Raw genomic sequence first — 14,279 nt, 5'->3', positions numbered from 1 at the left:
TTCACAGGAAATGTGTTTCTCCTTTCCCTATGTGAAAAAAGGGAGAAAAGGGATAGCTAAACCTCTGACAGTGCTCTAAACGTGGGTTTCAGTATCTGTCTACATTCTTATCACCATCCAGTGTTTTTGTTCCTATAGATAAGTGAGCCTAACATTCTACTGAGTGTGGGGTCACGAGAGATAACAAACGTACACCATGCCTAAACCTTAGTATTGATCACAGTGAAAATAAAAACACGGGCAGTTTCACCCTACTGACATCAATGTGGTTATCTTGGCCATGCCAAAACCAAGTATTAGGACACGGACAGCAGGACCCATGGCCAACGTGCCACGCCTGAGGCTGAGATCAGCTCTAACAAGCATGGCATTTCCAAGGATTACAAAAATCTTCAAATATCTTTTTAAAAAAACTCCTAAGTTTGAAAATTTCTGGTTACAGTACTTCAGCTCAACTGTGTAAAAGATATTTTTTTCCCATGAAAACTGCCCTCAAAGAGCTTGATGATTTTTTTTTGTTATTTTCCTGTTTAATTTTTTAAAAAAGTGATAAAAATGGAAGATGCAAAAGTGGGAAGAGGAACAATACAGATGCATAACTTGTCGTTTAAACCATGAAAAAGGAGTAAAAAACTCTTCCATCCTAGGTTGGAAAATTATTGCTCAGAGCAAAGTCTACCTGCCTGAGCCCTAAGGGAACTTGGTGCATATGCATTTCAGACCAGGGCCAGAAAAAATTCAAAGCTTTTTGTTGCTTTGTTTTAGTAGGTCTCTACGTGTGCAAATGTAGTAAGCCACTTCCCACTGTTGCAAGTGGGCACCCCTGTGGATGCCATACCAATGCTAAAAAATAACCATCTGAGTCTCCAAGTATGCCCTTCACTAAGAACTCAGTGACCCCAAGGTTCAGAGGTTGAACAGTTTCCCATCACTTCTTCACTTTCTTGGCTTTTTTCAAGATGTCACACTTTTTTCTATTGGGTCTCCGGCACCTCTCGTCGATGCTGGGGATACATTCGTAATGCCACACTTCCTCCATCTTCTCCACAGGGTAAACAGCTTCGACATAATGGCGGATCAGTCGTAGTCGGGTTGGGTCGAGTTGCTTCTTGTTACAAGCACCAGAGTGGTTATATTGCAGTCTGAGGTTCTCTGGGGTAAAGAGTTCTGGGAAAAGTCTGACCAGGAGACGGGCAGCAAAATTGCCCACGGAGAGGCTCTGCTGCACGATCTCCCGGACCTCCTTGTCAGACAGCAGATAGAGAGAAGGCACAGGGAAGTCTGGGGAAGGGACAACCAATTCGTCTAAGGGGATCTTACAAAAGTCCTTGCTGCTCCTTTCTGGAGGCAGCGGGGGGCCTTCAAATTCTTCTCGGAACCTCTCGGGGTTGATTGCATAGTTCATGAAGTCCCTCCTCTCGAGGCCGGGCACGAGCACTTTTCTCTGCTGCTGGTAGGTACGCCTCTGCTCTGTGTCTCTCCGACGGCACCTCTCATCCAACTTGCCAACAAACTCCAGCGTCCACACCCGGTCATTCTTGGCCCTGGGGTACAAGAGCTGCACATAGTGCCGGATGAGCTTGATCCGGGATGGATCGAGTTGTTTCTTCCCTAGGGAACCACTGCAATTATACTGTTTCCTCAGATTCTCATGGGTGAACAGCTCGGGGAACAGGTGAACCAGGAGCCGAGAGGCAAAGTTCCCTATGGACAGGCTGCTTTCGTAGATGCTCCGGATTTGTTCCTTGTTGAGCAGATAGTCAGACATTGGCACTTCAAAGTCGGGAGGGGGGATGTCCAGTTTGTCAAAGTCAATGGGAACCAGCCAGATTTTCTTGGACCTTCGGCCAGGCCTCTCGTACTCAAAGCTATCTTCCACTTTGATGATGGACACGTCGTCGGGAAGGCTGGAGGAGTCATAACAATCGTCCCTCAACTGCTCACACTCGCTGCCATCGAGGCAGAGGCCTTCCAGCTCATCGTTGATTCTCTGGGCGCACTGCTGCTGCCACGCCTCTTCCTCCTGAACGTCAGGGAAATAGATTTCCGTGTAGCGGCGGATAATCTGCAGGCGCTGGGGGTCTAACTCCTGCTTGCCACCATCCCCGTAGCAGCTGTATCTTTCTGCCAGCTTACGGTGGTCAAAGAGCTCAGGGAACAGCCGGTGTAGGAGGAAGACGGAGAACTCACCGGGGGACGAGGCCTCATCTAAGAACTCATTGAGGTCCTGAGCATCAAGGACGTAGTCAGAGGCAATGGTACTGCTGCGGTCCAGGGACAAAGCCTCTTCTTGCTCTTTGTCATCTAGGAAGTGGGGGGTTTCCACCTGTTCCGTCTCATAAAAGCCAGACGTCTGGCCGCTTGGCTGACCGCTCTCCATCTCACGCTGGGCCCAGAAACGGTTGAAGAAGTCATTGACCTGAGGCAGGCACTCCACTTGCCACACAGCCGTGTTCTTCACGGAGGGATAGCAGACTTCCACGTAGTTTCGGATTAGCTGGAGATGGAGAGACTCAAGTTTCTTCTTGTTCACGAAGCCACAGGTGGTACAGCTCCGATTGAACTCGTTGTCACTGAACAGCTCTGGGAAGAGCTGCACCAGCAGGCGGCAGGCCAGGTCACCCCCCGACGAGCTCTGGTCCACGATCTGCTTGAGCTCGGCTGTCGTGAGTTGGTACTCCGGTGGAGGCTGGAACTCGGCCACAGACTCCGTAGGGCTTACCTGCTTCTTGATCCGACTGACTTCCAGGGAGAGCAGGTCTACTTTGCTGTGCAACTGGGACATGTTGGAATTAAGCGTGTTGAGAGTATAGAACATCTTCTGGATCAAGGAGTAGATGTTGGGGTCGTTGTCGGCCCCGGTAAGCACGGCCACCGGAGCAGTGTTGCTAGAGTCCCGTTTTCTCTGCTCATTCAGGAGCCGGAGGGGTGATGGGCTATTGCTGGAAGTGACTCTCTCATAGAGTTCATAGTTGGTAAACTGGTCTCCCCCGGTGGGGTTCTTCTTCTCGGTGATCTTGTGTGAGATACCGTACAGAGGCTTTTTATAGGAGGGGGTGGTTACATCATTCAAGGGTTCCTCCTCACACAGCCACCCAATGCCCGAGCTCTTGCTTTTATTGGCCTGCTCTCCATTCCCCTGGTTGGGTGAGTTGGTATCTCTGTTCTTCATGCCGGCCAGAAGTGCCTAGGGGAGAAAGAAAAGTTTTCCACAGTGGTTACGTGGGTTCTACCATTTATCTATCCTCTCGTCCCCCTTACCCACAGCACACACACTGAGAAACGTCAATGACCGACAGAGATGGGAGGGCAGGTTAATTGGAAGAAGCTCACAGAGAGGCAGAATTTTTCCAACCCTGACTTACTCCTTCCAGAGAAACCCAATCAGTTCAACTTCACATAGGCTATTCAACTCCCCAACTCTGAATCAGCATATAATTTAAAGATGAGGTAACGTAAGCACAGCGCTCCGCACACCTTAAAGGGCTATCTGTTATCACTATTACAACTCTTACTATTATTACTATCCTTTTTTATTATTATTGCTACTGGTGAGAGAGAGGATTCCCACTTCATTAGAGTGGTCCAGACACAGCTCTGAGGTTCTTCTTCTCCCTGAAGGGAAAACAAAGAAGTGAGAACCGGGAGTCCCTTCACTAACTGGCCTGACCTGGCACCGGTCACAGGCCCTCGTACACTAAAAAGGATGGAGCTTGGCTATGTGTTTCTGCAAAAGACAGAACTGAAAACACAGGCCAACAGTCTTGGGTTCTAGATCGGGCTCTGCTACTGCCTAGCTGGGTGATACGCAAATCACTTCACCCCTTCGGTAAAATGGAGACAATAAAGTCTGCTATCTCGCCTTTCTAGGGTTTTTTTGAAAATAAATTAAGATAAAATCTAAAAAATGCCATCAAAATGAAAAAACACAGGAAGCACAAGAAGTCACGACCAGTAGGTGGCGCCATGGTGCGCAGAGCATCGGGCCTGCGGTCAGGTACACCTGAATTCAAATCTGTTTTTGTGCACTTACTAGCTGGGTGAACCTGAGCAAGCCCCTTAATTGTTGCCGGCCTCAGTATCCTCATCTATAACCTGCCTTCCAGGTTTTTTGAGAATCTAATAATGTTTGCAGAGCGCTTTGCAAACTTCAAAGTGCTTTATAAATGGTAGATAATTCCCCACCGACCCAGCGGCAGATGCCCATCAAAGTGCTGCTGGGCCAGGCCGAAGAGAAGCTGGAGCCGTTTAATCGGACCATCCTACCTGCCGTCAAACCGATCTCACTGCTCCTTGAACAAGTCCAACCTCAGGCATCTATCCCACAGGGGATGTTTTCTCTGGGGAGGCAGGAAACTACTTGCTGAATTTCCCAGAACAGCATTTCTACAGGCCTACTCCTTATCCCTCCAGTCTGTGATTCTAGGAGGTCTGGGGGAATCCTCTCCCATAATAAACGATCCCAGCAAAGCCTGGATGGCGTTGGGCCTCCTCTTCAAAGCCCCCCCATCGCCCCTAGAGAGGCTCAGGATCCAAAGAAGGGCCCCTAAAAGTGTTCTATCCTTAGCCAAGGGTGTCCTCCATCTCAGTCCTAGCATGGGCTAGAAAAGGACCACTCAATGGCTCGAGTAGAGAATGGGAGCCCCTGCGGCCCAAATCTGTGCCTCCTCCATTAGAGAGTCTAGAGAGCAGAAATGCATTCATCCAACCGCAGGATGGAGAGCACTGAAAAGATGGCATCTGCCTTTATTCAAACTGTACCCACATTAATTCATGTGCCACAAGGATTTTCCATAGTGGTTAAGTGGGTTTTACCAGAAGAATGGATATCCCCAGGCAGGCATTTATTTCCTGTGGAAAGTGAGCTGGTAATTCGCTTCTCCCAGTAAACTTTCAACATCCCACTTGGGGAAAAACACCTTGTTTCATATCAATTTTAAGTAACGATCAGTCAACAAGCATTTTGTGTGTGTGTTTTCTTTTTATTTTTTCCCCCACTTAATAGTATTTTATTTTTTCCAATTACATGTAAAGATAGTTTTCAACATTCACATCAATGAGCATTTTTTAAGTGCTTACTATGTGCCAGGCACAAACAAAGAGAAAGACAGCCCCTTGGCCTCAGGGAACCTACCCTGTGATGGGGGAAGACAATACACACAAGGGGAAGAAGGAGAAGAAAGTATCTCGGGATAGGGAGGGCTAGAGAGTAACAGGTGACTGGTTTGAGACCTTCCCCCAAAATGGAGGTTCCAGGAAGAACTCACCAACGGGAGAAGGAGCCCAGAGGAATGGAGTAGGAGGCAGCAGGAGGAAGAATGGAAAGGGAAAAGGACTGGAAATGGGAAAACCAATACAGCTTGTTAGTGGCAGAGTCAGGACTAAAACCCTAATGAGTCTTTCACCTTACACCCGTGTTTATCTGTAATATCATTAATATTAAATTTAAAATATTAATTATACCAATACTTAATTATAATAATCAATATTATAAATAATTAACGAATACTTTAAGTTTTAATTTGATTATTAATGATTAATAATATTGCAAATAATTAATAAATTAATATTAATTAAATGTTGATCTATTTATTGTTTTACAAAGATTATTCCATTTGATCCTCACAATAACTCTGTGATGTAGGTGTTAATATTATCCCCATTTTCAAGTGAGGAACCTAGGTCTGAGAGAGGTTACGACTGGCTTACATCCACAAAGCTAATAAGTATCTGAAGCAGGATGTGTGCTCAGGTCTCCCTGACCCCCAAGTCCAGACCTCTATCCACTGAACCACACAGCTGCCCTTACAAGATTTTCTTGGATTCACAGATAAAGTCAAGCTTATAGGCTCTGAAGAGAAGCATATTTTCCTTAATATGTTCCTGAGGAAAACAATGTTATTTTGGTGGGATTTTTTTAGTCTGGCTCCAATATATACATCAAATACCCAGGAGTTCAGGTTTTATGATGCCTCCAACAGCTGGTAGTTCTTACTGGCTCTGGCTGCCAATGACCTATGCCAGACTTCTCACCTTTGTCTTCTAAAAGAATGGGAGAGGGTTTTTTGGTTGGTTGTTTGAGTTAAATGGTGGCCTTGTGATCTAAGGCAATGCCTAAAAACAAATGGGAATGCCTGCTCTGCTGTTCTATTGGTAATATTCTAGAAAGAATGCAAATGGTAACTAAAAGAGGGGGCAGAACGTGTGGTTAACAACACCGAACCAGCAAGCCCAAGTGGCCTCTAGGGTGCCAGCTCAAATGCAGGCTTGCCATGAAATTCTGAACAAGTCACATAATCCAGTGTCTCACCTTTTTTCTATAAAGGGGGAAAAAGAGGGAACCTTAGGCTCCGTGCAAGTGCAAGGGATTTTTTTTTTCCTCAAGACAGTATCATATTTTAAGGTAACTACAATCATCTATGAGTGTCTCTTGCCTTTCTTTGGATCCCCAGAACTTAGCACAGATAGAGGAGGCACTTAAGAAATGCTAGTTGACTGACTGACTATAACACTTCAGAAGCAAGGTGTACTCTGACCATAAAAATTTATAGAGCATGATCCCAATTTTATTTACACTTTTCTGGGGATTCAAGATCAATGGTGGGGAAATGTAAACTGAGGAAAAATTTCAAATCAACCAAGATTAAATGATAAATCAAAATTGAAAAATATTGAAAAACTGAAAAACATCACTGAAAAATATCAAAGCAACTTGTCGTATTTCAATAATAAAGTATCTTTTCTCCTTCCAGGCCAGTTCTTAACCTGAAGTTTACTTTTTTTGTTTCTTTTTCCTTCTTATAGTTTAATAAGAGTATTTCAAAATAATTGGTTTCCTTTGTATTCCCATGTATTTTATTTTGTGCATTTCATCCTGAAAGAGGTCCATAGGTTTCAAGAGAATGCCTAAGAGAAACCATTAAGAATCCCCATTCTAGGCAATCTAAGTATTGTTCCCAGGCAAATCTGATTGAGTCTCAGCTCAAGGATAAATTCTTTGACTATACTGTATACTTAACTGACTCCATGTATTTATTGGAGGACTAGTCTAGGAACTGAATCCAGGGCTTGAGCAGAGCTTCACAGCTTTAAAGATGATGCTAAGTCCTCATGAGATGTTAGGAAACTATATGAAAGTTTGGAAAAGCTAGCTTCAAGGCAAACAATGAGCATATTTATTAATTAGTCCTTGGCAAAGAGTGTAAGCTACAGGCAGAGCAATGTGATTATAAGGACCCAATTCATAAGCAACACTGGAGATTCCATGTGTCAACTATAACTAATGTAAATGGTAATAATATATAAAAGTATTCACTGTATTTATAAATTTCTACATGTTTAAAAGCAATTCTCATTTGGATAGGGAATCCCCAAATGAAAATCTACAAAGAGTATATTTTGAGAACTACTTCTTAACATTGTATTTTCTCAAATGTCTTTCACTATATTTTCAAAATATTTCCTATTCCAAAACTTTAGATTATTGAAAAAAAATATTTAGCCTCTCTGCCAAGTAAATAAATACCTTGCAAAAAAAGAAAACTCCTAGTAAATTACGAGAGAAGCAAAATTTAAAATCAAATTGTAAGTCTCACTATGCAGTAAACACATACACACACATACATGCTTTGGAAATAAAGCAGGTGCCTATCAATGAGGAATCGTTAAAAAAAAATGTAGCATCTGAATGTAATGGGATGACTGTGCAATAAGAAATGACAAATATGAGGAATTCAGAGAACCATGGGAAAATTTCTATGAACTGATGCAAAGCAAAATAAGCAAAACCAAGATACACAATACCTGCAATAATATACATTAAAAGATAACTAAAAATCAAAGAAGGTCCTACTAAAGAGATAGTGAATCGTAGCTAGCTCTTCCTTTGCAGCACACAAGTGGGGGACTACTAGGAAGAATATTTGTCAGACAAGGTCTCTGTATTAAAATTTTTCACTTGCTTTTCTTCATTACAAGAGAAGGTTAAAATTAAGAAGTGGGTGGAAAATGACTTGGTGTAGGCATAAATAAAAAGTGGACTCTAGAGTACCAGTTCAAATGCAGGCTTACCACAAAATTTTGAGTAAGTCACTTAATTCAGTGTCTTAGTTTGTCTACAAAAGGGGAAAAAGAGGGAGGTTTAGGATCCTACAGAAGTGCAAGGTCTTTTTTTTCTCAAGAACAATATCATATTTTGTCTTGATATAGGCATAAATAAACAGTAAATAAAGTCAAAGTAGAATATTTTAACTAATAAACATATGCAATCTATCCATCTATCTATCTACCTACCTACCTATACCAAACAGGATCATCTTTAAATATTCTCCAGTGTTTCCTAAAAGAAATATAAATTTTGACTTTGCTTCTACCCCTAAAAAGTGATATTCAAGCTTCATAAAGGTCAAGGGAATTGCAAAATTAAGGCCGGAGTGATATAGGGCTGTTCCAGATGATCAATGTGGAAGGGGGAAGGGGTAAGCATTTATGTAATGCCCACTACATGTCAGGTACTATGCTAAGCATTTGTAATTATTACCTCATTTAATTTAGATGCTGTTATCCCCATTTTACAGTTCAAGAAACATGTTAAATGACTTGCCCAGGGTCACACAGTTAGTAAGAGTCTGAGGCCAGATTTGAACTTGGGAAGATGAGTCTTCCTGATTCCAAATGCAGCATGAGCTGTCCCTAGTAGCCCATAGGGGTGGTAATATATCCTCTGCTCAAATGTGGTATGTGTCAGCTGTATAGTCTAAAACTACTATCTCAAACACAGGGAAAGAATTTTATGTACTAACACAGAATTTAAATAAGCAGAACCAAAAGAATATACACAACATAACAATGTTACTAAAATAACAATGGTCCCAGAGAATAGAAAATGAAACACACTTCCTTCCTCTCAGTAGAAAAGTAGAGATGATGAGGGCAGAATGGTACATACACTGTCAGATATGATCACTGTGTTAACTGTTTTACTTAATTGTCTTCCTTACAAATGAGGGTTTATCTGAGGTGCCACCCCACATCTATCAGATTAGCTAATATGACAGAAAAGGAAAATGACAAATATTGGAGGGGATGTGGGAAAATTGAGACACTAATGCATTGTTGGTGGAGCTGTGAACTGATTCAACCATTTTGGAGAACAACTTGGAACTATGCCCAAAGGGCTATTAAACTGTGCATACCCTTTGACCCAGCAATACCACTACTAGGTCTGTAACCAGAAGAGATAAAAAACAAAAAGGAAAAAGAGCTATATACAGAAAAATACGTATAGCAGAGCTCTTTCAGCAGTGGCAAAGAACTGGAAATTGAAGGGATGTCCATCAGTTGGGGAATGGCTTAACAAGTTATGGTATTCGATTGTGATAGAATACTATTGTGGTATAAGAAATGACAAGCAGGACGCTCTCAGAAAAACCTAGACTTAGATGAACTGATGCAAACTGAAGTGAGCAGAACCAGAACACAGTACACAGTAGTAGCAATACTGTACAGCGGTCAGCTGTGAATGATTTAGCTATTCGACTTAGCTATTCTCAGGATACAAGACAACTCAGACAGACTTATGATGAAAAATGCACTAGACCTCCAGAGAAAGAAATGCAGATCAAAGCATGCTTTTTAAAAACTTTATTTTTCTTGGTTTTTTTGTTTGTCTGGGTTTTCTTTTACAACATGACTAACATGGAAATGTTTTGTACATGTATGACCTATATCAAATTGCTTGCCTTCTCGATGAGGGGGAATGGCAGGGAGGAAGAGAATTTGGAACTCAAGATTTTTAAAAAGTGTTAAAATTTTTTTTTACATGTTATTGGGGGAAAATAAAACATCAAATGAATATATTTAACAAAGAAAAAAAGAACAAACAAGTAAGAGTTTAATTCCTAGGTCGAATGAGAGGGGAGGAGCATATCCAATAATGACTCTTCTATTGTGAAAAAAAAACCCAAGGTAATAAATTATATCTTTTTTAAAAATGCATTTCTTCCACTTTCAAAGTTCTTCCAGTAGCCTGACTCATCTAACCTCTTAGTAGAGGCGGACAAACAAAAGTGTCCCATTAAAGGAATCTAGTTATGTCAGGAGTGGTCATCTAGCTTTTGAATCTAGCTCCTTTTACTCTGGGACAGCCCATTTTACTACAGAGTTTCTTCTTACACAGGGCCTAAATCTGTCTCTCTGAAGCTTCCTCGCAAAACTCTGGTTCCTAGGGCTACAAAGAACAAAAAGCCAGTGATCAGAGTGGCCCCAATATAGCTACTGCCAAGACAATCTTGACCTCGATACCCTAGACAGTAACTGATCTAGCTGGTTATTATAGGGCTGTAACCAACAGCAAATGGTAACTAACCTCCTACTTATATCACTGCCTCCATGAGGGTAATCCCTTTTTGATTCCCCTTGATTTGTGGGATTCCATGGCATGGGTACAACCCTACCTGCCTACCAGCCCACAGCAGGTGCTCTTCCCAAAGTCGGTGACAAAGTTGCTGGCACAGCTAATTTTCATTGTGCAGTACAAAATCTGCAAGCTTATTGAGAAATTCCAAAATCTGTATGCAGCACAGTACACCCAAATTAAGTGAATTAGATGGCTGGTGCTCTGACTGCCTTTTGCCTTTTTTCACGTTGAGTTTTACTTGAATGTATTTTTGAGGGCTTAATTAAACAATCAGACATGGCAGAGAGTGGACAAGCTGATTAATGGGCACTTCTGGATGCACAGCGAAGTAAATGGCTGGACCTACGCAGAGTATTAATCAGCAGCGAGAGACACGGTCTTATTACACTTAGAAAATGGGCATTCAAATGAGGAGCATTTTTAGGTTGCATGTCCTCACTTGGAAGAGGAGAGGTCATCTTCAACCAGAAGGGCAGTATTTGCTACAACTTTGGTTAACTGTCCAGACACAGTCTAGTTTCATTTACAAGTGTGATCGTGTTGCCCTCATATTCAAAATACTCTAATATCTCCCTATCACCTCCAGGATCAAATAAAAAATTTTCTGCTTGGCCTTCAAAGCCTTACAAAACAACCCCCCCCGCCAAAAAAAAACTCCAAACCCAAAAACAAACTTTCCAGTCTTCTTACACCTTACTCCCTATCATACACTCTTTTACCCTGTGACCCTTAACCTACTTTCTGTTTCTCTCACAAGTCACTCCACCTCTCTGCTCCCAGCAATTTCTCTGGCTGTGCCCCATGCCCAGAAGGCTCTCACTCTCATGGTTTCCTACAAGTCCCAACTAAAATGCCACCTTCAACAGGAAGCCTTTCCCAATCTCTCTTAACCCTAGTACCTTCCTTCTGTTAATTATTTCCTACCTGTACATATTTATTTGCTGCTTCTCTCCTCTATCGGATAGTGAGCTTCCTGAGGGCAGAAACTGGCTTTTGCCTTCCTCTATATCCCCGGTGCTTATTACAGTGCTTTTGCACACAGTACGTTTTTAATGGACGCTCATTGATTGAGTCTTTTCTTTAAAAAGTGTCTAGAGAACAAATTTTAGTCGCTGAAGTACTTAATTCTGCTTGCCAAAAAATGCAGACAGAATCCCTAGGGGAAAACCACAGATGGTGTACAAATGTCTGGTATGTGACACAGGAACCAGAAGATACCATTCAATGGATGGTCAAGAAATGGAGTCTGCCTAACATGGTCACATAAACCTTTGGTTCTTCAGCATTTCCCAGGCTTACAGAGACCTATCTCATTTTCATTGATTGTGTTAAGGATCTTCCCTTTAGCGAATTAATCTGCATCATGTTAAAGAAGGATTGACTTTGCTCTGGCATCTCCCACAAAGTCAATAGATGTATCTTAAAACAAAAATACACTCATAAATTAAATCACAGATAGCCACTTTACTTCCCTAATAGCTATAAGTCAAAGAAAATCAAATTAGAGCTCTAATGACCTGATGAGTGGTTCAAATGCCTTCCTAGAGCTGCCTGTGTTAGCTAACGAATGACCAGGGAGAGCCCTTTACTAATCCTGCTCTCTCTTCAGACCTGATCGATGGTCCACAGTCTCTTGGAGACAGATGAAAGAACCTGGTGTGGAGGGTCTGCCAGAGAAAATTAAGGCTGTACTGTATAGCCTTAAGAAAGAAAAGTGCTAAAAGTGCAATATTGTTTATTTAAAAGCATCTATAACACCCAGTTTTATGTAAGTTATTTTCACATCCCAGTAGAAAGCCCATAGGAACAGCAAGTAATCCCTAACCAATGAATGAATGAATAGATAGACAGACAGACAGATAAATGGAAATCCCTTCTACAGGATGTCCCTAAAGTCTGGACACATAGGAAATCTCCTCAACACTGCAATAAGCGTTTCACTGAAGACTCTGTGTTGTTCAGCGACTTTTTCTGGGGTATGCTAAAGGAGAAAGTGCACTCAATGAAAATCACAGATGCAACACACCTGATTGAATGCATAAAGAGTGAATGTGCTAAAATTGATGGCAATGTGGAGGTACTGCATTGAGTTCATATGAATCTTGCAAAGCACATCAATCTTTGCATCACAAATGATGGAAATCATATTGAAGATGTTATTTGTTAATATTCCAATTAAATAAAACATTGCTGAAAATTTCATTCATTTCATTTCTTGAAAATATGCATTTTTGCCTATGTGTCCAGACTTTAGGGACACCCTATATTGTTCCTGACCTGGTGGCAAGCCAGTTGTACAATGGAATGACTGTGTGATATTTACATTGTTATTTGGGATGGAGAGAGGAAATCTGAGCTCTACAGCTGAGCCCTTCAAGATTCTCTTGGTCTGCCTTATGATAGTAATCATCAAATTAGAAAAAAAAACTATCTAGACTCTCCCCAGCCCCCCAAATCATTCAGCAAAGAAAATATCACCAGACAGAAAGCCTGCAGGTTGCATGAGTGTGTGCACAGGCAGAAGCTCAGGGAAGGAAAAGGGAATGAGGGAGAAGCAAATGTGTGGGTTTGATTTCTCCTTTTTACCCACCTCCCAAGAGGTTCAAAGCATTTTCCTTTTTTTTTTTGTTTCCTGTAGATTGGGAATGTGGTTTCCAACAATGTTAAGTCATAATAATATACTACCACAATAAAAGGCTTTCTAGGTCCCACAGACTATGTATTTATTGGTCTTTAAGTTACATACCCAAAAAAACACAACAGATTTACAAAATGAAGAAATTAATACACGATTATGAACATTACAAATGACTTTGAAAAAAGAGTTACTAGACGAATCCTTTAATGTGGAGGGTACTGCCCCAGTGCCATAAATTAGAATTCGATTTTAAGATAAATCTTCAGAAACGCATCTCTTGTCTACAATTAGTCGTACCTACAAACCCATCATAGCATTAGGAATCTAAATGGAAGATGTGCCTTATATACTGCCCAGATAGAAAAATCTACATGCTGAGCCACAGAACATCAAAGATGGAAGATATCTCAATGGTCGTCCATCTAATTCAATACATGCCAGAAAAAGTCACCGCTACAACACAGCCAATAAGTAATCTATCACTGTGTCAGAGGGCTTGCATTGAAGGGGAAATCATTACCTTCTAAGATAGCTCATTCCACTTTAAGAGAGCCCTAATTACTGTAAAGTTTTCCCTGACAAGGAGTCTAAATCTACTTGTTTGCAGATTCTATTCATTATTCCTGGTTCTGCCCTCTGGGGCCAAATAGTATAGATCTAATTCTCCTGCCATATGAGATTCCATCATATATCTGAAGACAACTACCATGTTCCAGGGCAGCCAAATGGTACAGTGGAGAAAGTGCTGGGCCTGGCGTCAAGGAAGATCTCTCTCTTCCTGAGTTCAGATCCTGCCTCAGACGCTTTTACTAGCTGTACGACCTTGGACAAGTCACTTTGCCCAGTTTGCCTCGGTTTCCTCATCTGTAGAAAAAGCTGGAAAAGGAAATGAAGAACCACTGCAGTATCTTTGCCAAGAAAACCTCAAATGGGGTCACAAAGAGTTGGACATCACTGAAAATGACAGAACAACATCATATCCCAAATGATTCTTTTCTTCTTTAGGCTAAACACCCCCAAATCCTGCAACACATCATCATTTGAACTCAAGACCATCATTCTTATTGTTTTTTGGATGCTTTTTGACCTATAAATGTCCTTTCTAAAATGTGGGGCCCAGACCTGGACATCATATTCCAGATGTGACCAGAGCAGAGTATAATGGAACTGTCATCTCTCTCTGCAGCCCAAGACTGTATTGGCTTTTGGGGAGCTACCAAATCA

General features: G+C 41.7%; 1 protein-coding gene across 1 annotated transcript in view; it reads right to left on the bottom strand.

Moving 5' to 3' along the window:
• Positions 1-760: 760 nt before the first annotated feature.
• The window catches only part of BEND3 (BEN domain containing 3), a 69,921-nt gene continuing 56,402 nt past the window's right edge, over positions 761-14,279 (bottom strand). Inside the window, exon 4 of the mRNA XM_036767777.1 lies at positions 761-3,187. Coding sequence (XP_036623672.1) covers positions 929-3,187 — 2,259 coding nt within the window. The 3' untranslated portion in view covers positions 761-928. The remainder of the gene's footprint in view (positions 3,188-14,279) is intronic.

The sequence above is a fragment of the Trichosurus vulpecula genome, chromosome 7 (genome assembly GCF_011100635.1).
Source record: "Trichosurus vulpecula isolate mTriVul1 chromosome 7, mTriVul1.pri, whole genome shotgun sequence".
NCBI lineage: Eukaryota > Metazoa > Chordata > Mammalia > Diprotodontia > Phalangeridae > Trichosurus > Trichosurus vulpecula.
Note: the sequence above shows the minus strand (reverse complement) of the source record. Positions and strands in the feature narration are given on the sequence as shown.